Source organism: Rhincodon typus, chromosome 19 (genome assembly GCF_021869965.1).
Source record: "Rhincodon typus isolate 14 chromosome 19, sRhiTyp1.1, whole genome shotgun sequence".
Classification (NCBI taxonomy): domain Eukaryota; kingdom Metazoa; phylum Chordata; class Chondrichthyes; order Orectolobiformes; family Rhincodontidae; genus Rhincodon; species Rhincodon typus.
In genome coordinates, this window is record NC_063350.1 from 32,621,490 (window position 1) to 32,648,704 (window position 27,215).

At 40.4% G+C, this 27,215-nt stretch overlaps 1 protein-coding gene across 1 annotated transcript in view; it reads right to left on the reverse strand.

Annotated features, from left to right (window-relative positions):
- Positions 1 to 392: 392 nt before the first annotated feature.
- ada (adenosine deaminase) overlaps positions 393 to 27,215 on the reverse strand; it is a 59,548-nt gene continuing 32,725 nt past the window's right edge. Inside the window, exons 7-11 of the mRNA XM_020527456.2 lie at positions 16,851 to 16,922; positions 9,093 to 9,194; positions 8,843 to 8,910; positions 3,929 to 4,058; positions 393 to 2,535 (exon numbers count right to left, since the gene is read on the reverse strand). Coding sequence (XP_020383045.1) covers positions 2,431 to 2,535; positions 3,929 to 4,058; positions 8,843 to 8,910; positions 9,093 to 9,194; positions 16,851 to 16,922 — 477 coding nt within the window. The 3' untranslated portion in view covers positions 393 to 2,430. The remainder of the gene's footprint in view (positions 2,536 to 3,928; positions 4,059 to 8,842; positions 8,911 to 9,092; positions 9,195 to 16,850; positions 16,923 to 27,215) is intronic.

The following is a 27,215-nucleotide window of genomic DNA, read 5'->3' on the forward strand; positions in this document are numbered from 1 at the left end:
CAGGCTCACCATCAACATCTCAAGGACAATTAAACATGGGCAATGAATGCTGGCCTAGCTAGCGATGCCCATTTCTCATAAATGAATAAAAAATAGCATTCAAATGATATAAGTTTTTGTTCTTCACTCTTTTCAATCACAAATGGAAATAATACATGCCTTTTAATAGAGGAATTATGCAAATTGTGCTCCTAAATGATACTTAAATCTATTTCTAGACAAATCTATAAAATAATTTTATAAGCTAAATGTTAATGATTCAGTCTTGATAAAAATTTTCTCTTTTACCTTTTGCCAACTCCATAGTAGTAAGTATATGAAGAACACAGCATTAACTTCTTAAAAAATATTTATTTTAATTATTCAAGTTAATGTATTTATTTAATTCCACTTTATAAGACATCTTCACACATCAAGTTGATTTCTAAAATCAGAGCATCTCTGGTCAAAATATTAATCAAGTTCTTTTGAATGAGTTTTCTGTAGAGGAATGTCATTTATTGAATTGGTAGCCACGCTCTGTAGTTGTAGATCAGTCTAATTTACATAGTGTAGAGATAAACATTTCGATGAACACCACTGTAACTCATGAATAGTTTGAAATAGAGTTTGGAAAAGTCTCTATTCCAAAATGTTTTTGTACCTTTTGCGAAGTCATATATTTAAAAAAAGCCTTGGTACATGTGAAATCTGTAAATATACATTAGCTGCACTTCGTAGAGGAATGAATTATAAAAGGCATATGCAATGCTTCCTTCCTCACATTTAATAAAGGACATCAATCTTGAACTGTTCCCATAAACTTTTGAAAAAAGAACTTTCAGCAATATACATTGCTGGTGTAATTTGAGGAGCTGTGAGTAAACATCAGCAGTGTTTCGCTCAAAAAAATGGCTGTGCAAAATGCTTCATTACTAAGCCTTCTAAGAAAGTTAAACACAGAGGCAATGGTAACTTAATCATTTCTACATTGAAGAAGTGTTATTGACGAGTTTTGTCATGTGAAGACCAGAGCAAGGATGATGCAACTAAAATGTTCACAGATTTCTTTCTGTATCCTTTCATGGGATTGTGGGCATTACTGTCAAGGCCAGCTTTTGTTGCCCATCCTTATTTGGCCTGGAACTTAGTGGCTAGCTAGGCCATTTCAGAAGGCAGTTAAGAGTCAACCACACTGCCATGGATGTGGAGTCACATATAGGCAGATCAGGTAAAGATGGCAATTTCCTTTCCTAAAGGATAACAGTGAACCAGGTGGATTTTGAACCTTTAGACTTTGGCTCCAAAAAAGTTGAGGAAATAACTAATGGTAGATGTCAAAAAGCTCATATTTATCATAGCTGCTAGTATAGTATAAAAGAACATTCATTGATGAATATGAGATAAACAAAAAATATATTGTAAATGCTTCAATAGATTACCTGTACAGTTACATATACTAAGCACGTTAACAGGAGAGAAATAGTTCAAATTTAGTTCTTATAGCAAAATGTGAATATACTGACCACACTTACACAATAAATTTTAAGTACCCAAGTATTTATTTGATGGAAGATCCAGATCAAGGTTGAAATAACACCACCAAATTGTCTGGAAGGTCTGCTTTTGGTCTTCCTTTACTGAAAATTGGTTGACTTCACTTCCTAATAACAACAAACTAATCACTTTGAAGTCAAAGATTGTAAATGAAATTTCATTCAACAATTGCTGATCATAGAGCATCAATATAATTCCAAATATCCACCAATAATGTGCATTCAGTCTGAGAGAACAACTGTGTCCTCTGACAGAAATGATCAAGCCTCCCAGCTTCTCTTTTCCCAATCACATTCCATGGATATTAAACCGAAGAAACAATTTCTCTTCACGTACATTGCATCAGCGAAATGATATAATTATGTGATGCCTATTGATATGAAATCTAGTGTCTAAGTCGGTATCCCATATATTGGAATTTGCCCACAATCCTGGTTGTGCCACCACAGCTAACTAAGGTAACTGAACAAACCAGGCGCATCAAAAATCTTTTATTACCTATGGTTTAGTTATTCTTTGGGATATTTGTAAATGAGGTACCAGACTAAATGATATGTTCTACATGAAAGCAGAACTTTATGAAGCAATGTTCTGTGCATCTTAAATAATTCTCTAAAAGTATTACCTGAATAATTTTGGACATCATAAACAAGATGGAGTCACATTTTTGCTTGGAAAGAGCTTGAAAATTATTGAAATCATGAAGTCAATTTAGGCTGTATTGCATTCTCCTCATAAGGTCACAAAGAGAGTTGTATTATGCAATGGTCATAAATTGAACAGTTATTAATGACATTCACAAACAATTTCAATTTTCTGTCTGTAATTATATGTATTACACAGTCACTTCGAAGACTAATTTCCTATTTGTATGGATTATTTGTCAGTAGCTGTTTAACACACAGTGCTCTGTACCATTCCATAAGCGTCATATAGTGTCAACAGAAGTTCTTCTTTTTCTTTATCAGGGAGAAAGCAGGATCTAGCTGCATTTATATTCTGTAGGTTAGCATAAAACATCAGTTATCAAACAGTTATTTGTATTTAAAATATTTCATAGAAAACATTACTTGTAAGATAAAGAAATTGGAAAACTTAAATTTGATTTCTTCCATACTTCAGGATAAATTTACTAGAAAGTCTGTAGGAATCCACAGTTGATTCACTGTTGGCACTTTTTCAGTATCTTAGAATGATCAGGAAATTACTGTGTAAGGAAATACAAGGACAAACCTAACTTTGACTGATCTATCCAAGAACATCTTCTTGCTATTAAAGATTTTTCAGACGCTTCAGATTTGTCAAAGAAATTAGCTAACTCAATAACTAATTATCTTCAACTGGCCAAAAGATCTTTTCCCCATTTTTAACTTTTCTTTGATTCTTCCACTTATTAAACAAGGAACAGGAGGAACAAGTTAAAAACTTATTCAGATTCTGGAAGCAAAAATCCTAAGTGATAATTTTCCTTTCTCAATTAGTTAACAAATGGTAAGGCACTTAAATGTGATAGTCAGCTTATCTGCAGACATGTTAAAATACTCTGGCCTAGCATATGTCACAGTTCTTTATGTTTGTAGGACATGGAGGTTAAATAGCAATAACAATGAAAGGACCATCTAAGTCCTTACAAATATGCAGAGAAGTGATACAACTTGCACTTATTGTTATCATGCAATAACTCGTCTTATTAACTAAGACAATTTGAATGTTGGATCAGAATTACCACAGAAATTGAATTCAGCACCTGTGTTCTAAATCCTACACTGTTAGTAGTTTTCTTCTGGCCCACAGTGAATTTAAGTCCACATTAAACAACCAGTTACATACAAACATAAGAAGTAGGAGTGGAATTAGGATACTCAGCCCCTCAAGCTTACTCTGCCAATCCATAAATTCATGGTTGATCTGATTCCTCCACATTCCCAGCTATCCCCAATAATCTTTCACTTCCTTGCTTGAGAATCTATTAACTTCTTCCTTAAAAATATTCAGGGACTCTGCTTCTACTGCCATTTGAGGATGAGAATTCTAAAGTTTCATGCTCCCCTGCAAAAGAACTTCTTATCTCTGTCTGAAATTATTAAACACCAATTATTATTAAATGGGATAGCTGCTTCTAAATTCTCTACAAGTCTTCCACATCAAACCTGTCACAACTCCTCACGATCTTAAATAGTTCAAGAAAATAAATCTACCAGAATATTAAGTTGACATATAAATGTAATCTTTACATTTTAGAAAGTCTCAACCTGGTCCATTATAAACTCAGTAAACTTCACTAAATATGCAGTAATATGCATGTTTTAACTAGGAAGATGTATTTGCTAAGAGATTAACTAGAAAATAGGTTATACTTAATTTATGCACTAGAACTCCAGCACTGACTTACCGCTTCCATGAAATCATCTTCTGTGAAACCCATGTATTTTGAGGCAATACAATAATCCTTATCTAGTGTAGATTTGAATATCAATGGATCATCAGTATTCAGAGAATAATTTGCTTTGTCCTCTCTAAATCTGTCAATATATAATTGTAGAATGATTAAAGACAACAGTCATAAAAAGTCACATATGGTACCTTTGCACTGTAAAGACAATGGAATCATGTTCCAACACTATGACTTTTCCCTTATATGTCATCAGTTCTATCCCTCCTTCCAGCCATTTCTATAATCACAGCCAGCTGTGAAATGCTTCATAATTGACTTTGTCAGATTTTTTAATCATAAGAATGTAAGAAATAGGAACACAATAAAAAAGCCAGACCTTTCAGCCCACTGGACATGCGCCGCCATCTGAAAGGATCATGGATGAGCAGATTGTGGTCTTAAATCCATTGCTATGCCTCCCCTCCACACTCTTAACTCTCTAATCAGTCAAAAATCTGTTCGATTCAGCGTTGAATACATTCAATGATTCAGCCTCCAATGCTCTCTGTGGAAGCAAATTCCAAAAACCAAAAATCCTCACAGAAAAATAGTTCCTCAACATCTCCATCTTAAATGGGAGACGCCTAATTTTCAACTGTACCTCTAGTTCTAGAAACCCCCATGGGGGAAAACATCTCTCAGAATCTTATATGTTTCAACAGGAACACCTCTCATTCTTCTAAGCTCCAATGGGATAGGCCCAACCTGCTCAACTTTCCTCATGAGACAACCTTCATCCCAGGAAACAGTCTAGTGAACCTTCACTGAACTGCATTCAGCTCAAGTGTCCATAAGTACGAAGATAAAAACTGTACACAGCTGCAGTCTCACCATTGCCTGTACAGCTGTCACAGGATTTCACTACTTCTATATGATATTGCCTTCGTAATAAAAGCTAATATTCCAACTGCAAATTGAACTTATATTTGCATAACAACTTTTTGTGATTTGTATAAATGGTAACATGTACAAAATATCTCTGTGCTACACATTCTGCATCTCTCTCCATTTAATTAGCTTTCCGCTTTTCTATTCTTCCTGCTATAGCTGAAACCTCAAATTTTCTGACATTCTGATCCCCGTGTTACTCCACTAGTTACGGTTTGCCAACCTGAAAATGACCGATGTACCCAAATTCTGTTTCCTGTTAGTTCGCCAATCCTCTAATCACGTTAACACATCACCCACAAAAACAAAGGCTCTTAACTTTCGCATGAAGGTTTTGCGAGTTATGTAGTCAAGTGTCTTTTGGAAACCTAAATACAGTACTTATTTCTACTCATTCCCCTTTACCCACGCTATTTGTTAGTGTGACAATACTATGGCTTTAACAGGAGTATTTTGTCCTTTCCTTATGAAGAAAGTTTGAGACAGAGGCATAGAGCAGACATTTAAATGCCAATTAAAGTAAACAGCTTGTGAGGCCTTGGATTTATTTTGAAGTTGGAACAATAGAAGCAAGATTCCACAGAACCAGGATTTTTAGTTTTAGTTTTCTGTAGTTGCTGGGATCTTGAAGCTGGACATGGAAGCTCTAATTCCTCTCTCAGTTACAAGTAAAAGCTGGGGTTCCCTTCCTGCTGCTAGGATTACATGTGAGACAATCTGTCTTACTGAATTTGCCTTTGACAAGGGTGTGTTTATGGGATGTTACTATATTGGAACATTCAATTAGTAGTAAATAATATATACATTATTTTGTTAAGCATTTCGGTAGAGTTACAGTTAAGTCAATTCTTTATTTTTATTTTGTCTATTTTTACACTAAAGTTAAAATACAAAGTGTGTTTTGCTTAAAGTCAATTAGTTTGATAAATCAAATTTCATCTGGAACACACCGCCTGGCACTTGCGTTTAAAATCAGAAAAGGACAGGGTCTACATGATTTCCCTTTCACAAATCCATGTTGAGCTGCCTGGTTGTATTATGATTTTCTGAATATCTTGTTACTATTTCCTTATAATGCATTTAAGAATTTCCCAATGACAGGTGTTAAACTGACCGTTGTACCATTGCTAACACACCAGAAAAAGAACTTGATATGACTGATGAAGGGTCTAGGCCCAAAACGTCAGCCTTTTTGCTCCTATGATGCTGCTTGGCCTGCTGTGTTCATCCAGCTCTGCACCTGGTTGTCTCGGATTCTCCAGCATCTGCAGTTCCTACTATCTTTGATATGACTGATGTCATTGTGGTGAACCCATTGTTACTGTCCCTTCTTTGACACACAGTTCACTGTTCCCCTTATTGTGTCATTCTCAACTCTCCTCATTGTTCCATTCTCCACCCTCCTCACCACACAACTCTTTGCTTTCTTCACTGCCCCACTCACCCTCACCTCAACATCTGCCATTTCAATCACTGCACCCCTTCCCCATTCTCTGCCTCACTCATTGCTCCCACTCATTGCCTGGCTCACTGCTTCAATCAGGGAACGGACAGCGAGTGAGGTGATGGAATAGGCAGTGAAGGCTTTTTCTGACAGCTTCTCTGGGTCAATGGTTTCAAGGTCACCAGGCTGCTACACTAAATAAACCAAAAGCATGAATTGGTATAGCACAAAATCACCTATTTTTGACATGTCCTTTACATCTAAATACAAAAAGTTAATGGTAGAAGTACTGAAAAATTATTTTGTGTAAGCCATTACACAAGTATTTGACATTACTGGCAGTGACACAGGCACTGTGAATGTATAGGTGCTGAGTGTAATTCTTGCAGTTGCAATGGCAACAAACACAGCCTAGACTGTCTGCCCCAAAGCTTCCAACTTTCTCTCTCTTTTCTTGAATAGTGGTATTACATTGACAGTTTTCCAATTTCCTGGGAGTTTCCAGAATCTGTGGAATTTTGGAAGGCTACAAACAATGCACCATCTTCTTTCCAGGCCATAGAAAGTACACGTTCAATTCCTGGGGACTTGTCAGCCTTTACGTGCATTAGTTTTTACACTGCATTTTCTCTAGTGATGGTGATTGTTTTGAGTTCTTCCCTCCCTCTGGCACTTTTATTTCCTAGCATTCATAGGATGCTTTCTGTATCTTCAATTGTGAAGACAGACACAAGTTATTTATTCAATTATTTATTTTCTTGTTTCCATTATTAATTCCCCAGGTTCATGACCTAAGAAAATGATGATTAGCTATTCTCTTCTTTTTTATATACTCATAGAAGATTTTGTTGTCCGTTTTATATTTCTTGCTAGTTTTTCTCATATTCTAATTTCTCCTTTTTTTTGTTAGTCCTCTTTTATTGCTCTCTAAAGATGTTCGCAATCTTCTGGGCTACTACTAGTTATTTCAGAACTATATATCTTCTCTTTTCATCTGATACCTCCTTAGTTAACAAAGGATGGTTCATCGTTCTTGTAGCATGTTTCTTTCCCAATGGAATAAAGCTTTATTGAGAATTATAAAATATCTCTTTTCTGTTTGCTCCTCCTTCCCTAATGTGTTATCTTGTGATCTATTTTCTAAGTTCATTTTAGCCAACTCTGTTTTCCTGCCTTTATAACTGCCTTCACTTAAGTTAACGACACTGGTTTCAGATCCACATTCTTCAACTGAATATAAAATACTGTCATGTTTTGTCCATTCTTACCCAGGATGTGTTTTACTATGAGGCCACTGATTAATCCTGTCTCAATAAATATTTCCATCATTTTTCAGACTCTTGCTGTATTTTCTACATCATTGACAATACTTGGACGTGTACTCAGTACTGTATTTGTATTTCCCAATTTCATCGTTGCACATCCAATTTCCCCTTTGCCTTCCAGACCACAAATGTTTCTTTAAATGTTATTAGAACAATATTAACAGTAGTAAGCCTTCAACGACGCAAATCCATCCACCATTTAACTACATCATGGCTGACCTGCAGCTCAACTCCACGTACCCACCTTTCAGCCATATTCCTTGCTGCAGTCAGCCAATTAAATCTGTAAAACTCCACCTTGAATGTTTCAGTTGATCCAGCAATAGTTGCCTTTTAAATGGGACTGTTCCACATTTCTTCCAAACTTCTGCATGAAAATTTGCTTCCTGACATCAATCTTGAATGGTTTTGATACAATTTTAAAATGTGTTCTCTTGTTCTGGCATTGCCCACAAGAGGAAATAATTAATTGTTTTTTATATATGTATATATTATATATAAAAACTTACCAATTTGAAATACCTTGACTTTCTAAGTGTAAGGGAATACAAGGTAATAGTAATTGTTATTGCCTGTCAATCAGAGAACATTCTCTTTAACGCTCCTCTTGGTCTCCATTCCTGAATCAATTTTCAGCTATGTTTAATTTCATGCATTTTTATTTTGCTAATCACTTGAATAGAGTTTATCAAACACCACCTGGAAGTCTAAACAAACCACATCCATAGGCACACACCTATCTAATCTGATTAGTGACTTCAAGAAATTTAAAGGAGGGTAATTTTTGGAAAAACTTCCTCATATTCCATAAAGTTTTATCTCCAAATTTGCATATATTTAGCATCTAACAATGTGGGCACATTGTCTACTTTCAGGCTGTCACCAGCAGTTCCTGGGACCACCAATTTGACCTCTTTTACCGTTTTCCACCTGGCTGCAGGTAGGTCAACCTCAAACATGATGAAAATATGCATCATCTTCAATGCACAGTACTGGAATTTAAAATAATAACGCTCAGTGCTATTAACCTATAGTTTGCTGTACAAAATTTAACAAACAGTAAGAAACTTTAACAAACCAAATGTTGTGACGATAGCAGAGATTACTGAAACAGCAACTACTCTTCGAATACTAATATGATATTTAAAAATAATCCATTATCCAGGATTACTTTAACCACATCTCAGGCCCAACAGATATGAGACTGCAATTTACCTAATAGCTGGATGCTTCATTAAATCTGGGTCACAAGCTCCAGTGAGATAGCTGGACCAGAGGCATATCTGAAAAATAAACAACATGTCATTAACTAAACCCTTTCAAATCTTCAGCAAATAGAAACATACGGCCCATTAACAGTCATGCAGAAGATCCTGATCTTTTGAGTCATAAAAGATTAAACTATTTCATCAAAATATTAAAAGAAAAAAATTAAATATTAAAAATGCCTCCAGGAGCTGCCTACCTCAAAATGTATCTTCTTTTTTAACAAATGCTCGTAGAGACAAGAATCATCGATTGTGTGATACCCATGTCCAATTCGTTCAGCCTTCAAAACATTGACAGCCTAACGACAAATAAATCACAGTAAGTAAATGTAAGACAATAATTAAATTCGTGGAAGCCAACAGTAAGACCTACGTTTTCAAGTTTTCAGTCTGTAATATGAGCCTGAAAATACTTGCTCTCCTTCCAGCACTATCTTTGACAAAATATCTTTACATCGGTGCTGCAATCATAGTGTCTCAGGCATTGGTCAGGGAGATGGCACAGAAACTATGAGGGAAGAAGTTCTGCTCCTGCCAATTTCAAGCCAGAAGCCTCTATGCTCCTTGACAGCAAGAGGAGACTGTCTGGCAGGTCAGTCAAGGCACTCAGCATCTTGGTCAGTATTCTTTTCAGCATTCTCCAGTATGCTAACCGGTAGAAACTATTATCTGAGCACCCTGTGGTATAAGTCATCTACATCACATACACTAACCTTTCCCCCTTGCTTGGCTGCAGACCACACAATCCTAGCAGTTCACAAATGCAGATCTCCAAATCTAGACAAGTCTCTTTAATTTCCTGCAGTGCCAGTATCTAAACTGGTAGTTGCAAGTGTCAGATCAAATAATGGGACTCTTCTCCACCAGTGTTGTAGTTTCTCTCTCTCTCTCTCTCTCTCTTTCTTTTTCTCTCTTTCTCACATGCTTGATTTCCTGGTTTGTGGAAAACAAGACATCCATGGTCACACCATCAACAGCTTGCACATCATACCAGAAAACAGGATAAGGATAAACTAAGATTTGGCATACAACAGAAATATACTATATCCTTAAGGTTTTCACTGACACCGGGTATGACAGGCTCTGTTGCAGCACATAGTGTGGACAACCACCTCCTCTAAAGGATCAAGAGATGAATGCATCCTGATTCTCTCCACTAAGTTTCTTCTACTTCTGGCAGCTATGAGCAACATTGTTCTGCAAGAGGAAGGACAGAATGTCAGTGACCATTTAGTATTTCTGAAGAAGGGTCTAGACCTGCTCCTCCGATGCCGCTTGGCCTGCTGTGTTCATCCAGGTCTACACCTTGTTATATCAGTGACCATTTAGTATTGTGTTTGGATGATATGCCTGCAATAGCTGGAGATACTTGGAAAAAGCATGAGCTGAAGTCAGTCTATCATCACTGGAATAAGAAAGGAAGAAGTACAATATCGGAAGGTTAGGCATGCGTCCAGACTGTCAGGGAGTGCTAATAGGTGGTTGATAACGCTATAATGCATTGAGTAGTGAGGGTTTGGTGGTATCACTTGTATGAGGTCCTTTGAAGATGCACTCACTGACCTTGACCACTGACATCATATCAATAAATTTCTTGTGGCACTACAGGCATATCCTCAGGGACAAACTCATTGTTTTGACCTCTCTGGCCACCTTCCAGGACCTTCTAGTTCTCGAATTTAAGCTCATGTATTTCCAGCTGCCCAGCTAGCATGGGCAAGACCTCTAGCTGCACATCTGTGAACATTAGAGTCCTTTCACTGTCCTGGTTCTCCAATTATGCAGTTCCCACATTCAGTTTGTGTCAGGACAGCCAGCCAGCAGCAACCTCTTGCTACTGAGTGATGTTCCCCTTTAAGGGGGTAGAGTGCCTTTAAGAAAAGCAGTCTGGCTACACCACAAGATTAGCTCATTCTGCCCAACTCAGGCCAGCTACTTGCACCTTGCTTAGCTCGATGCTACAATCACTTAAATCAGGTAGGTAGATTGTTGGTGCCCACCTCAATGACATTGGGAAACTTGGGAAAGGGGCCAGAATGAATGTTTAGCCCAATATATTTGACCACTATAAACGACAGTCTTACATCAAGTTTGAGAACAAGCAATATCAACAATCATAAGCTTGGTGATGGAGAATCTTTTAAAAATGGTAACACTCAACAAAATTAATAGTTACTATGGCAAGTATGAGTTAATTAAGGAAAGCCATCACAGATTTGAAAAGGATAACTCCTGTTTAACCTGCTTGAGTTTTTGGATGAAGTAACAGAGATAGTTGATGAGAATCATCACGTTGATGTGGTAAACGTGGACTCCAAAAGATGTGTCATTAAGTGCAATACAACAGACTTGAGATCAAAGTTAGAGCTCAGGGAATAAAAGTGACAGTAGCAACATGAATAAGAAATTGGTTGAGAGTCAGGAAATAGAGAACTGTGTTTTCTGGGCTTAAGGAATGTTTATAATGGAGTTTCACAGGAATCGGTGTTAGGACCTTTTCTGTTGCAAATATATATTTATCAGGGCAGCACGGTGGCTCAGTGGTTAGCACTACTGGCTCAAGTTGCCGGGGACCCGGGTTTGACTCAACTCTTGGGTGACTGTCTGTGTGGAAGTTTGCAAATTCTCCCCATGTCTGAGTAGATTTCCTTCGGGTGCACTGGTTTCCTCCCACTGTCTGAAGATGTGCCGGCTAGGTGGACTGGCCATGCTAAATTGCCTATGGTGTCCAGAGATATGCAGGTTAGGTGGATTAGCCACGGGAAGTATGCAGGGTTACAGGGATAGGGCAGGGGGCAGGGTCTGAGTGGACTGATGTTTGGACAGTTGGTATGGACTTGATGGGCCAAATGGCCTGCTTCCAAACTGCAGGGATGCCATATATTTATGACTTAGACCTTGGTATATGGGACAATATTTCAAACCTGTCAGATGGCATGAAATTTGGAAGTATTGTTAACTGTCAGAAGGTTAGTGTGGAATTTTGAAGGATATCAACAGATTGGTGGAATCGGTGGCAGATGAAATTTAACTCAGAAGTGTGAGGTAACTCATTTTGTTACAAAGAATTTAGACAGACATAGAAATAAAGACACTATACTTCAGTTATACAGGGCATTGGTGAGATGATATCTCAAATACAGTTTCAATCTCCTTATTTAAGGAAGGATATAAATGCACTGGAGGCGATTCAAAGGAGGCTTACTGGATCAATACCAGAAAAAGTGGGTTGTCTTATGGAGAGGTTGTGTAGGCTAGGCTTGTTTCCATTGGAGTTTAGAAGAGTGAGGAAGGATTTGACTGAAGTGTGTAAAGTTCTGAAAGGTTGTTCACCATTTAAGGACAGAGATAGGAAGGTCTAAAAGGACAGAGATGGGAAAACTTCTTTTTTCTCCGAGATGGTGTGTGACGTTGGAACTCAGAAGACAGTGAATGCTGGGTCATTAAATATCTTTTAAGGCAGAGGCAACTAGATTTTTGTCAGGCAAGGAAATCAAAGGTTGCATGGATAGGTGGGCATGTGCAGTTTGAAACACAAACAGATTAATCATGATCTGCTTGAATGGTGGAATAGGGTCGAGGTCTACTTCTGCTTCTATTTCATATGTTCAAATTAAACAAAAGGAAAAGGGTACAATTCTAAGAGGGGTGCAGGAGTAGAGGGCCCTAGTGGTGTATGTGCATCATTGAAGGTGACAAGAGAAGCTGAAAGCACAATAAATAAAGAATATAGCGTCTTGGGCTTTATAGACAGGGCATAAAATATAGAAGCAAGATGATATGATAAAGGTCTACAAAACATTGGTTTGTACTCAACCTGATCACTGCATCTAGTTCTGGGTGATATACTTTTGATGGGGAGCTGGAGGTATTAGAGAGAGTACAATAAAAACACAAGGGAAAGATTTTTCATTCTGGAAGCAGTTACATAGATATACTGGAGAGGAAAAAGTTACGATGAGTTTTTTTTTTAAGAGGTATTCGAAGATCATGAGGCGTCAGAGCAGAATAGATAGGAAGAAACTGTCTGAAAACCAGAATGCACAGATTTAAGATAATTGGCAAAAGAACAAACAACAATTAAAGGGAAACCTTTTCACATGCACTGTGAGGTTAGGATGTGGAATGTGATGGTTAGAGACAAACAAATTGCAGATGCTGGAATCTAAGGTAGACGAACAGGAGGCTGGAAGAACACAGCAAGCAAGGCAGCATCTGGAGGAAAGGAGCAGTAAAAGTTTTGGGTATTACCCTTCTTTAGGACTGGATGTGGGGGTAGGGGGAGCTGCAGATAAAGAGAGGAGGAGGTGTGGTAGCGGGAATGGTGGTGATAGGTGGACACTGGTGGTAGGTATGACCTGGTTGGTCGACGGGAGGGATGAATCTGGTAGGTGGCTGGAAGGGAGGGTCAGAAGATGGAATGGAAGGGAGGAGGTGGGGCTGGAAGGGGAGGCAGGGGATGGGTGGCAAGGTTATTTGAAATTGGAGAACTCAGTGTTGAGTCCTCCAGGCTGTAGGTGCCCAGGCGGAAGACAAGACAAGGTGTTGTTCTTCAAATTTGTGTTCCAAGTCGCTGCAACACTGGAGGAGGCCGAGGATGGACAAGTTGGAGGGGGAGTGGGATGGGCAGTTGAAATGAGCAGTGACAGGAGGTTAGTTTGGCCATCACGGGCCAGGCGAAGATGCTCGGCAAAACATTCACTTAGTCTACGTTTGGTCTCACTGACGTAGAGAAGACCACATTGGGAGCACCGGATGCAAAAGACTAGTTTGGAGGAGATGGAGGTGAAGCTCTGTCTCACTTGGAAGGACCGTTTAGGGCCCTGAATGGAGGTGAGGGAGGTGGTGTGTGGGTAAATGTTGCATCTTTTACAATTACAGGGGAAGGTACCGGGGGGGGGGGGGGGGGGGGGGGGGGTTTGAATGGTTGATGGGGAGTGTGGCACGAACTAAGGAGTGGCGAAGGGAATGGTCAGAGAGGGGTGGGGAGTGGAAGATATTCCAGGTGGTGGGGTCTAATTGGAGTTGGCAGAAGTATTTGAGGATGATACATTGGATACCGAGGCGGGTGGGGTGGAAAGTGAGGACAAGGGGGACTCTATATTTATTACGTTTGGAGGGGGGCGGTTAAGAGCTGTCGAGCGGGAAATGGAGGCGGCATGGTGAAGGGCTGTCTGGATGATAGAGGGGGGAAAAGAGTGTTGTTTGAAAAAGGCAGACATCCGGGATGCTTGGGAGTGGAACGTCTCCCCACCAGACCAAATACGACTGAGAGAGAGGGATTGGGAAAATGGGATGGAGTTTTTGCAGGATACAGGGTGGGAGAAGGTGTAGTCTAGGTAGCTATGGGAGTCGGTAGGTTTATAGTAAATGTCGGTCCATAAACTGTTGCCAGAAATGGAAATTGAGAGGTCAAGAAAGGGCAGAGAGGTATCTGAGATAGACCAATTGAATTTGAGGGTGGGGTGGAAATTGTTAGCGAAGTCGATGAACTGCTCCAGTTCAACCTGGGTGCATCATCATTGATGTAACAGCGGAAGAGTTGGGGAACAGTACCATTATACGTACTGAAGAGGGACTGTTTGACATAACTGACAAACAGGCAGGCATCGGTGGGGCCATGAGAGTGCCCATGGCAACCCGCTGGATTTGGAGAAAGTGGGAAGAATTAAAGGAAAAGTTATTGAGGGTGAGGACGAGTTCAGTGAGGTGAAGGAGGATATTGGTCGGTGCGGGGGGGGGGGAATAGATGAGTCTGTTGGAGAGGAAAAATCTGAGCGCCTGTAGGCCGTCCTTATGGAGTATGGACATGTATAGGGATTGAACGTCCATAGTAAAGATGAAGCGCTGGGGCCAAAGGAACTGGAAGTTTCCAAAGAGGTGGAGGGCGTGGTTTGTGTCCCAGATGTAGGTGGGGAGTGCCTGGATCAAGGGGGAAAGAATGGAGTTGACTTAGGAAGAGACGAGTTCAACGGGGCAGGAACATGCGGAGACGATGGGTTAGCCGGGATAGTTGGGTTTGTGGATCTTGGGGGGGCAGGTAGAACCGGGCAGTGCGGAACTGGGGGACTATAAGGCTGGAAGCAGTGGAGTGGAGGTCACTGGAAGCGATGAGGTCATGGACCGTGTAGATGATGGTGGCTTGATGGGCCATGGTGGGGTTGTGGTCAAGGGGAACATAGGATGTGGTGTCAGAGAGTTAGTGTTCAGCCTCTGAGACATAGAGGTCCGTCCTCGAGACTACCTCCGCCCTGCTTTTGTCAGCGGGTTTGATAGTGAAATAGGGATTGGTGCAGGGAGAGTAGAGAGCTACATATTCGGACGGGAAGTGGTTGGAGTGGGTGGAGAAATCGAGATGGTCAATGTCACATTGGCAGTTAGCAATGAAGAGGTCCAGGGTGGGTAAGAGGCTGGCAGGGTACGTCCAAGAGGAGAAGGAAGTTTGGAGGCGGAAAAAGGGGTCCCTGGAAGGTGGTTGGGAGCCTTTATCGAAAAAGAAGACATGGGGGCGGATTTAGTAGAAGAAGAGTTCCACTTCGTGGTGGGCACAGAACTCATTGAGATGGGGGCAGAGGGGCACAAGTGTGAGCCATTTACTGAGGACAGACAGTTTGGCTTCAGAGAGTTCAAGGTCGGGGGATGGTGAATATGTGGCAAGGTTCATGGGATGTCTCAAGGAGGCTGGGGGGTGTGGTGATAGCATCTGATGGGTGAGGGTTGGACGTGGTGTGATGGTGGGGGGGAGTAGTTGTGGGAGGGAAAGGAGGGTGGGGATGGTAGTGGGCTGGTGAGTAGGATGGGGATTGGATGGGGGGAGGAGTGTGGTAGAGATGAGGTAGACAGGAGGAGGAGAGGCGGTGGGGTAGGGTGTATTGTGGAGGTGGACGGATGAGGCGGGAGAGGTGTGCTGTCTAATTGCAGGTGGGCAGCAGGACCCAGGAGTGACCTTGGGGATAGGAGTCCATGTATTGATTGGACAGTAGGCAGAGTCCGGAGTGGAGGTGGAAGTTGCAGGGAAGTTGAGGCAGTTCCCAGTTCTCTCATCGGTGAAATCCTCTCATCGGTTTGTGGAGTCGTCCAGAGCAGAGACAGAGGTTAAAAGTAAGTTCCAGTAGATCCCAGTCGGTGGTTGAGGAGGCTGGGCTGCCAGACCGGAACTGGAAGCGGCATCCAAGCTGGAAGTATCGTCAGACTGGAGAGGCCCAATGCAGGGGGAGGCCTGCACGTGCATAATGGTGGCGGCAACATCGGGGGGCCTGGAGGTGGCCGGAAACAGGGCGCGGATTGTGAGTGGTAAGTGGGTTCTCTGGCTGGAGGTGAGTAGCGGAGAGTCTTGCAAACTTACGATTTTTAATGTCTGATATGAAGCAGAAAAGTCGTTTGTTGAGCGTGTGGAATCCGCATTGAATACAGAAGAGTAGAGGTCCTCCACAAGTTTGGGAAAGGGAGGCCTTGAGCTGGGGGAAGGATGAGGAGAGGGAATGGATGTGTCGGTGCTTTGCAGAGAGGGTTGAGCGGAGAATCCGGAGAGAGAATTGTTGCTGGAGGCATTGAAGGTGTTGTGAGTGTGGAGCATCGAAGGTAGGTCCAAATTTTGAAGGTTTAAAACGTACCTGAAGGCCTTGAGGGATGTGATATGGAATGTACTGTCTAAGACCGTAATGGCGACAAAGTCAGTCAAGGCATTCAAAAGGGAATTATTTTACAGCTGATATCTGATAAAATGTGCTATAAAAAAGGCAGGTACTAATGGTAACAGGAGAATTGCTCATCCAGACGGCTAAATAGCCCTCTTCTGCGCTACAAACACTCCATGATTTCTCAAAGAGAAACTGATTTGGTGGTTAAACAAGACCATGACTTGATGTCAGAACCATTTTGTATAGGAATTCAAAGTTCAAATTGATTTAAGATATTAAAAAACAAGAAGGAAATAACCACGTACACTGCCTCACCTCTTTGACCACTGTAGAGGGTCCAACTTCACCTGCATGGACAGTTCGGTGGATGCCACTTTTAAAAGCCTCCTAGCAAAGTAACAGAACAAGAAAAGATACAAAAATATCTGTAAAGAAGCAGAACTGAATGGATCCTTCTTTTGATAGATGTCTGTGCTGCTCATCTGATAATAGTGTCATTTCTAAAGTATTAAGAACTTGCATTCATATAATGCCTTTCATGATGTCAAACATCCCAAATTGCTTTACAGTCACATATGATTTGTTTTGATGTGTGGTCACCATTGAGTTATGGCGAAACACATCAAGCAAACCACATGTCACAAGGTCACAGAAGCAGCTGGTTGTTAAATATTCAAGGAATCTGCTTTTTTGTAGTGCTGGTGAGGGAAAACTATTATATGGGAATCTGGAGAACTCTCCTAAATAAAAGCAAAGAACTATGGATACTGGAAATCTGAAAAACAAAGGAAGTGCTGGAAAAATTCAGCAGGTCTGGAAGAATCCGTAGAGAGAGAAGCAAAGTTAACTTTTCGAATCCTGTGATCCTTTGTCAGAACGGAAAGTAGCTAAGGAAGTGATATTTATATTGGTGACGGGGTGGGGTTGGGGGTTGGACAGAATAGAATACATGGGGATGGTGCCCAGACAGACAGAGACAGGCAGAAGGGAAAAGCGAAAGGCAAAGAAAGAGATTGCGGATAATAAACTGAGTTAATGCTATCCTAGCAATATTTCTCTTGTGGTTTATCATCTGCAATCTCTTTGTCTATCTTCTTTTTTAATCTCTGTCTGGGCACCATCTCCATGTACTCCATTCTCTTACCACACTACATTCCGTACCCTCCTCAACCCACCCCCATTATCAACATAAATGCCACCCTTTCCCAGCCGTTTTCAGTTCTGACTAGAGGTTACTGGACTTGAAATGCTTCTCTTGTTGCAAATGCTGCCAGACTGGCTGAATTTCTCCAGCTCTGTCTGTTTGTGTTAGAGAACTTATCTCCTCTTCTTTGCCAATACATTTATAATCGTAGGGCTTTCAATTTAATGACACATTCAACCCTCCCTTTGTGTTGCAACGAAGTGTCAGCCCAACCATGCCATCATGTTTCTGGATTGGGGTGTGAATCCAGAGACTGAGATTTCAAAGTCAAGAGTGGCAACTCTATATCATATTTAACACCTCAATAGCAATAAGTATCATGCCTTGGCACTTATAGGACTCAGTTTAAATCCAAACAAAACTAATGGGTTTAAAATCTTTGCATTTCTCCTTTTGAACATGTTCCAGAAATATGAATTTGGGCTGTCTCAATTCAGATTATAACTTTCCTGTACGTTCAGGAAAATGTGTGTAATTCAACATTAATTTGGTAGTTTCACTGAAATCAGATGTAATGATATGGTGACAAAAATAATTAAGAGTTGCTATGAGATTGGAATTGATATGAATTTTAGTAACAGAGCAGAAACTTTAATCATGCAGTTTACTAGTCCTGTCTACACCTGACTTTGAACTGCTCAATGCAGGCTTGCTGTGCTCAAACCAAGAAATGATACGTAATGCAATATTTCACTCTATGCAGCCTCAGGAACTAGAAGCCTCAAATTTCTTCAGTTAGTCACCATGTCTCCATATACACACCAAACAGTTTCTATCCTATATCTGTAACTTCAAACAAAAATCTGATTAAAAAAGAACAAAAGATAGCAAGAAAGTAAATGTATAATAAAAACGAGAAGAACTGCGGATGCTGTAAATCAGGAACAAAAACAGAAGTTGCTGGAAAAGCTCAGCAGGTCTGGCAGCACCTGTGGAAAAAATAATCAGAGTTAACGTTTCGGGTCAGTTCTGAGGAGGGGTCATTAGATCCAAGCCATTAAAGTGGATACAATAGACCAAGTTGACGGATGTGCAGGTGAACCGCTCTTCCCGATGCGGCCTCCTCTACATCGGTGACATCAAGCATAGACTCGGAGACCGTTCTGTAGAGCATATGTGCTCTGTACGCAACAAATGACAACACCTTCTGGTCGCCAACCGTTTTAACTCCCCCTCCCACTCCCTGGGTGACATGTCCATCCTGGGCCTCCTCCAGTGTCACAATAACACCACCTGCAAACTGGAGGAGAGCACCTCATATTCTGCCTCGGGAGCCTACAGCCCGAAGGCCTAAAGATGGATTTCACCAGTTTTAAAATCTCCCCACCTCTGACCTCACTCCATGTCCAACCCTCCCTCTCATCCCCCCCCTCCTTGACCTGACACAACCTGTCAATCTTCTCTCCCACCTAACCACCACACCCATCCCACTGATCAATCCCCACCACTCCCTAACTGCATTCACCTATTACCATCCCACCTACTTTCCCCAGCCCTACCCGTCATCTCTCTATTTATGTCCCATCTCCCTTCCCCCTCCCGACTTCAGAAGAAGGGTCCCGACCTGAAACGTCAACTTTCCTGCTCCTCTGATGCTGCCTGGCCTGCTGTGTTCCTCCAGCTCCACACTTATCTCTGACTCCAGCATGTGCAGTTCTTGCTATCTGTGCTCAGAGACAAATTCCTCTTCACTACCATACAGTTTTGTATTTTGTAATAGGCAAATCTGATCTTAGCTTTTATTTATTGAATTTGCCATCAATGAGAACTATCTTGCAGAGGGCACGGTGAAGTAGGTAAATTTGTTCACTGCTTCAAGTGTTTGACCATTAACAATAATAGTTGGCTTCACAGTGCTTTGTGGGACAGTTTGGTACATGACTTCAGTCTTTTCAATGCTGTCAGTGAGTCCAAAGTTATCACACGCCAATAAGAAGTGGTCCATGGTATGTTGCATTTCTTGACCTGATAAAGACTTTCAGGGTCATTCATCAATGCAACTGCAGTCATGACCAAGGCTTCAGGCATTTTGGTTTTCATTTGTATTCTCCTCAGATTGATGATTTTACCATCTTTATAAGACCTGATGTGGATTCTATTTCCCTAATATAGAATATTTAAAAGGCATGGCAGAGAACATCAAGCTGAACAGGGCAGGGGCCACAGCCTCCTTTCACTCTACTTGTGAATCAAAATAAATCACAAAACGACCTACTATTCAAGAAAGAAGACAGCTTGCTACTTACTAACTGTGTCAAGGACTTTAATCCTATAAGTAAATAGAGTTTAGTTGCTGTTCTGCTCTTGCCATTTTTCCTGGAGGTTATATGCAATAAACAGTTAATTGTACCACCCTCTCTTTTGAAATTGCATTGAATCTCTGTTAGAAGGCCCTGTTTGGAGTTCAGTATTGTGCACTTTAGAGGATTTTTGAAAATATCAGGTATTTATGACAAAACCCACCTCTCACTCAGCATGATATATGTCGTGGTCATGTTCATTGGAATGATCTGAGATATCTTGGGTAGATCCACTGCTACTAATCCTTTTAACTGGTATTAGTCCAAGTACCAGATAGTTAGGAAGGATCCTCTGTCTTATGCAGAGGAGAGGCTCAATCTTTATTAACAGTAAAGGCTTATCACATAATGCTCAATAACTATTTCTGTTACATCTGAGACAGGGGGTTGGTTAACTCAGTTGGTTGGCCAGTTGGGTTGCAAAGTAAAGTAATACCAACAGTGTGGGTTTAATTCCTGCAATGGCTGAGGTTACTATGAAGTTGCAGTTCTGAAATAACAGGCATCAGATTAGGTTTTAAGTATGTATAACGTTTCCTGGGTAACCACTAAGGCAAGGTTGGAGGAACTGCCCAAAGTTTCTGACTGTAGCTCACAGTCACGGACTTTTGTGGAGAATCATGAAAAGCAGGGGAATTGTCAGTGGGAAACTCAAAATGCCCCTGAGTAATTCCCATGGAGGGCAAACACTGGCACATCCGCAAGGTCCAGTTACACACAGTGGACTGTACTTTTAGTTTGCAACAAGCAGGAAACCTGAAGATCTAGGCCGACGTGTCTAAAAGAAGTGGGAACAGCAGGATGATGAAAGCTTCCATCTGATAGCAAAGGTAAGAGAAAAACAAGAACAAAACCAGAAAATGAAAAGAAAAGAAGAATCAAAATGGGGTAAAGATTGAAATTGTTGACATGGAGTCCAGTAGGCGTTCAAGTGGCTAATCAAAATAGGAGGTGCTTTTGCTCAAGCTTACACTGAGCTTCACTGGAAAATTGCAGTGGTGGGTGGGGTAGGGACCTCAAAACAAGAGCAATTGGAGAATTAAAATTAAAAAGGATGCTCAGGTCATGCTTGCAAACTGAATGGAAAGCTTTCTGTAAATGAATCACCCAAACTGTGTTTAATCTAATCAATACTCTATTTCTTTCTCCACAAATGCTCTCTTTCCTATCAAATACGTCTAGAATTTTCTGTTCTTTATTTCACATTTCCAGCATTTGCAATTTTTTGCTTCTGTCTTAGTGTTCTGTATTATTTTTGTAAGGTAAGTAACACATTCTTTGTCCCAGTCCTATTCAGGTCAAAGCCCTCACCACTCTTCCAGTACATTGTTGTCTGTATCAGTGTCATCTCCTGGTCTCATCCTGAGCTGGAAATTTCAATTAGCTTAGTTTCCAGTTTCCACACTTTCCATGGTCCATCTCCGACTCTTACTTTCCTTGAATTCCCTGTCTATTCTGGAAATGAGAGTGTTGGCCAATATGCATAAAGGTCACTTCCTCTTACTCTGCTTCTGGGACAGGATTCTACTTCATGCTCCTAATATCTTAGCTGCATCTGTCTGATGACATCACATTTTATACTATTGCTACCAATATGACTTCTTTTTTCCGAATGTAAGGGCTTCCCTCCATCATGGTTGACAGGGTTATTCTGGTCCCATTTGGTCCCACATGTGCACTCACCCTGCCCAGCCTCCCAGAGCCACAACAGTGATCTCCTCATTCTCATCTTCTATTCCACCATCTCCATTCAATGGATCATCTGCTGCCATTTTGACCACATCCAACTCAATGTCATTCCCTCCCATCAGAATTCTGAAGAGAGGCTATTCCCTTTTCAATTCACTGGTCCAATTCATCAAATACCCCAACACCCTGTTCCATAACACCGTCTTGCGCAAGCATGAGAAACAACACATGCACCTTTATCGACCCTTCTCACCGTCCAGGCTTCCATACACACCTTCCAGGTGACTCAGCGATTTACTTGTACTTCTCTCCATTTAGGATACTCTACTTGCTGCTCATGCAGTCTTCTCTACACTGCAGAGAACAAACACAGGTTAAGTGACCATTTGGCAGACGCCTCCATTCAGTCTGCAAGCCTGACACTAAGTTGCTGGTCACTTTAATTCTCCATTTCATCCCAATCTGATCTACTTATCCTCAGACTCCTGTAGTGTTGCAATTAAGCTCAGCAGAAGGTCAAGGAACAGCACCCAAACTTCAATTTAAGTACTTTTCAGTCTTTTGGATTTAACATTGGGTTCAACAGTTTCAGAGCATAACCTCTGCTGCTATTTTTCAGACAGCAGTTGTCAGTTCCTTTTATACCTCTCTAAACACAGCTGTTTTTTTTTGTCCTTATCTGATCCAATTTCAGTCACTTTTGTTTGTATCATCATCTCCTTTTGACATTTAATCATTCTTGCCCTCAACCTGTGTTTGTTACAGATTTGTAGCATCCACAGTATTTTACTTTTATTCTTAATTTTTGTTGTTGCTGCCTCTTTATCTTTGTTTAAAACTTGTATTTTTTCTATTTCGGATGAAACATCATTGAGAGAAAACGCTAACTTTTGTTCTTTCTCCACAGATGCTGACAATTCAATTGGGTATTTCTGACATTTTCTGATCCTGTATCAGATAATACAGACAGAGAGAGACAGACAGAGAGAGAGAGACAGACAGAGAGAGAGACAGACAGAGAGAGAGAGAGAGAGACAGACAGAGAGAAGAAAAGCAAGAAGAAGAGAGGAAGCCAGAGAGAGAAAAAAGAGAGGATAGCTATGTCTTTTATGTCTTTGACACTCAAAAGCATTTCAAGTCAATTAAGTACTTCTGAAGGGCAGATGGAGTTATAACATAGAGATACTGCAGCCAATTTGTGTGCAGTGATATTCCACAAACTGCAATTTAATAATGGCTAAATAATCTGCAAATTTGTGTGTTTATAGAGGGTTTTTTTCTGTTACAGCACTGCATAGTGCCAAGAGGAACTAAAGAGTACTACAGCTCAACTCTACCTTGGAAGAAAAGAGTCTGCTGAGGTGTTAAGTTCTCCAACATATTGAGATTAGGATAGCAACCTGATCACATGCAGGACTGCTAGTGCAGAAGAGATTCCAGCAGACCCTCCATTCCATGACAGCAAGATCGAAATAATATGTGGAATAAGGAAGTAGTAAAGGTTTTGCACAAATATTTTGTATCTTCACAACTGCAGGCTCTAAAAGCATCACAGTAATAGTAGAAAACTTTGTGGGCTAAATGGAAAGAGGAACTTAAAACATTTACCAATATAGAAAAAATACTAGAAAAGCTAGTGGAAATAAAGATTAATACATTCCTATGGCTGATGTCCTGTATCCAGATCTTACAATTAGTGGCTCAGACATAATGGATGCATTTCTTCTGATCATGTAAAATTCCACAGATTCTGGAAAGCTCACAGCTAAATGGAAAACTGCAAATTTGACATCTCTATTCAAGAAAGGTGGGAAACAAAGCATGAAACAATAGACCAGTTAACCAAATATTTGATCTTGGGAGGATATTGGATTCCATTAACAGGTAAGCAGCGGCAATATATCTAAAAAAAAATCATAATACAAACAGTCAACATGATTATAGGGAGAGGGAAATCATGTTTGACCAATTTATCAGAATACCTTCAGACTGTAACAAGCAGGGCAGGTAAAGAGAAGATGATGTTTTTGGGTTTCTTAAGGAGTTTGACAAAGTGCCAACAAAAGGGTTACGGTACAAGATAAAACTTCAGTGTTGGGGTTGATATATTATTATGGTTAGATGATTGCTTAACTAAAAGAGAACAGAGCCAGGACAAATGGATTATTTCCCAGTTGAAAAGCTGTAATTAGAGGAATGTCAAAAGGGTCAGCGTTGGGGCCCCAATTATTTGAAAACTTGGATAAAGGGTCCAAATGTATTGTAAGCAAATACATTGATTATATAGAGAAGTAGGAAAGCAGTTTGAGGACCAACAAAGGGAATAAGGGATATAGAATGGTAAGAGTTTGGGCAACAAATTGACAAATGGAGTTTAATGTGGAAAATGTGAGGTTATCCGCTTAGCAGCAAGAATAGAAAAGCAAAATATTATTTAAATGGGTAGGAGAGTCTGTAGAATGCCGCAATATGGAAGAATCTTGGTGTCCTCATACATGAAGCACAAAAATAAACCAGTAGGTCCAGCAAGTAATTAAGAATGACAATGAAATATTGACTCTTATGGTGGAGTGATGAAGTATATAAGTAGGGAGGCCTTGTTACTACTGTACAGGGTCCTAGTGAAATCACTGAGTGCTGCATTCAGTTTTGGTCTCCTTAAGAAGTTAATCTGGAGTTGGAAGTAAATAGAAAAGGTACACTGGGTTGATGAATGGTTGAGCATATACTCATTAGACTTTAGAAGAATGAGATCTGATCTTATTAAATAATACACATTTGTAAGGGGGCTTGACAGAGATGTTTCCTCTCTTGGGAAATCCAGAATTAGGGGGCACAGTTGAAAATGGGCAACCTGATATAAGACACCCACCCATAATTGGATTTGAACAAGTGTCCCCACATCATTAGCATGGGCTTCTGGATTACTAGTCCAGCAATGTTACCAAATACCACAATCTCCCCATAATCTCCAGCTAAGGCAGCTGTGGTGGTACAGTTGTTGAATATCTTCACAACTGAGACAAATTCATAAACTAGAGGGAAGTTGAGGCCATGACTTTATTAATTAACAAAATAGGGTCTAAGGATCGTCAGGCTTACTCCCTCCTCCTATTTTGTATGTTCCTAGTTTCAGTTAAGGGTCCTATTGCATCTGGGAATATCCTCTCTCATCTCTCTCATTGCATCATTGCGCTCGTCCTGAATTTAATATAAAGGTATGTCTTTTACAACCATCAAGATATCTTAAGCTGTCTAATGGAGGCAGATACCTAAACACTATCACAATCCCCATTTATTTTTTGTTTTGCACCCAGGAAACACACAATGATGAAATATGCCTTATGTAGTCTGCAACATGCAGAGTACCTGAAGGAATGAGAAAATAGGCTAATAGCCTCAGGAAAGCTTCCGAGGGATGGCTAGCCAACTTTACACTATATTAAGGACACATGTTATGTATGCATCTGCTAAGTTTCCTTTAATTTTGCTGCACCCTAACGAATATGTATGGTCGGCCCTTAAATTAACTCCATCAAAGCTTCATATTACCAACTGTGAAATAGGACAGTCTGTTACTGCACTTCATGCTACATCTGTTGTTTAACACTGAAAGTACTTCTACAAAGTTCATCGAATAGCTAACATGTACAATTCATGTTCACACTGTACACTGTTCAAACCTCCAGTATGAGTACTAATCCAGCTGCAGTGTAGAGTGGTAGTCTAAACTTACACTTTATACTAGTTAATACGAAAAGTAAAGCATGGTGTGCACTAATAATTGTGTGATCTCCATTTCAGATGTGCTATCAAAGCAATACTTCAATGCATCTTTTTCTGATGCATCAGCTTGGCTCAGCTATTAGAGGGTGGCTAAAAGGATGGCTAGTAATGGTGCTCTGGTCTTAAACTACTAGTTTACTTACCATTTCATGATACTTGGGGTAAAGAAATGATCGGATACAGGTAATAAACTGGATCTTTCGAGAAATAATCCAGTTAAATCCAGTACAAACTCACTCGCGTGAATGACCTCTTTCTGTGTTACGCTACTCAAATATACCGAAAGTTGTGTCCAGTGGACTTAACCCCACAATATTCAGGGTGGCATGAAATGCCTGGACATTGGCATTTTTAATGGTGCAGATTGCTAACACAGACTGCGCAGAATCATCCACTTGACACTTTTCGCTGCAAGTATTGTAAAACAAGTTACACATTTTTTGAAATAACAAGGTGTAGAGCTGGATGAACACAGCAGGCCAAGCAGCATCAGAGAAGCAGGAAAGCTGACGTTTCAGGTCTGGACCCTTCTTCAGAAATGAGGATGGGGAAGGGGACTCTGAAATAAATGGAGAGAGGGGGAGGCGATGATGGAAGGTGGATAGAGGAGTAGATAGGTGGAGAGAAGACGGACAGGTCAAGGAGGCAGGGATGAGGCTCGTAGGTAGGAAGTGGGTGTGGGAGTCAGTCAATGAGGTGGGAAGAGCGAACAGGTGGGAGAAAAGATGGACAGATCAAGGAGGCGGGATGAGCTGTGCCTTGTCTACTTCTCTTTGAGTGTCTGTTTGATATTTGTGCTTGACTCTTTCTCTTTGAGTGTCTGTATTTGTGTATGTGGTTGAGGGGGAGGGGGAAATCTTGAAAGATATGTAATTTAAATAGTATAGTCACAAACTAACAGTATTTTTTAATTAGTTAAGAAGAGCGGTTTGATTGACTAATTATTTTCTTGTTACTGCCAAAAGCCTGATGTGTATTTCTTTCAACCTCAAAAGACAGTCAGGTGAATTGGACAATTCAGTAATTTAATTAAAGTTTCACATTTGTGACATCTCTACGAACACTGGGGCTCAACATTGTTGCATTCTCCCAAGTCAGTCATGTCAAAGAAGATGTTTTGTTTTGTGTTTTGCTAACTAGACTGGTTGAGGTGGGGTCTGTACTCTGCCTATTATGCACAACGAAAGGAATAGGCTGTTTCATTCAATCAGCCAATTGTTAGAATGTATGACTGATGTATTTGACATTATACTGGCACTGAAATTCACTCAGCATGCTGCTCAATGTGGTAAACAAAACATCTTTTCAGATTGAAAGCAGCATCTTGTTAGGGAAAAGATACCAGTCACATAGGCAGTGCATTGTAACACCATAAAATATTGTAATATCTTTCAGTTCCATTGCCTTTCCAAAGTAATTTGAGGAAGACTTGGCATTTTTCAGGTTCAAAGATAGCACCATTTCTTAAATATATGAGCTTGTACCGTACATGACAAAGAATGATCTGAACAGGTTAGCTATTGTCCTGCAGGATAGCTTTCCTGTCTATTTCTGCAAAAATCTTGCAAATGGCTATGGCCCTTTTACAACATCACTAATAGGGCTTAATCTTAGAGTATGTGGAGGTTTATGAACCCCAAGGTACATAATCATTGGTGATATTGATATTGTAATTGAATTAGATGGCCTAGTGGTGATATC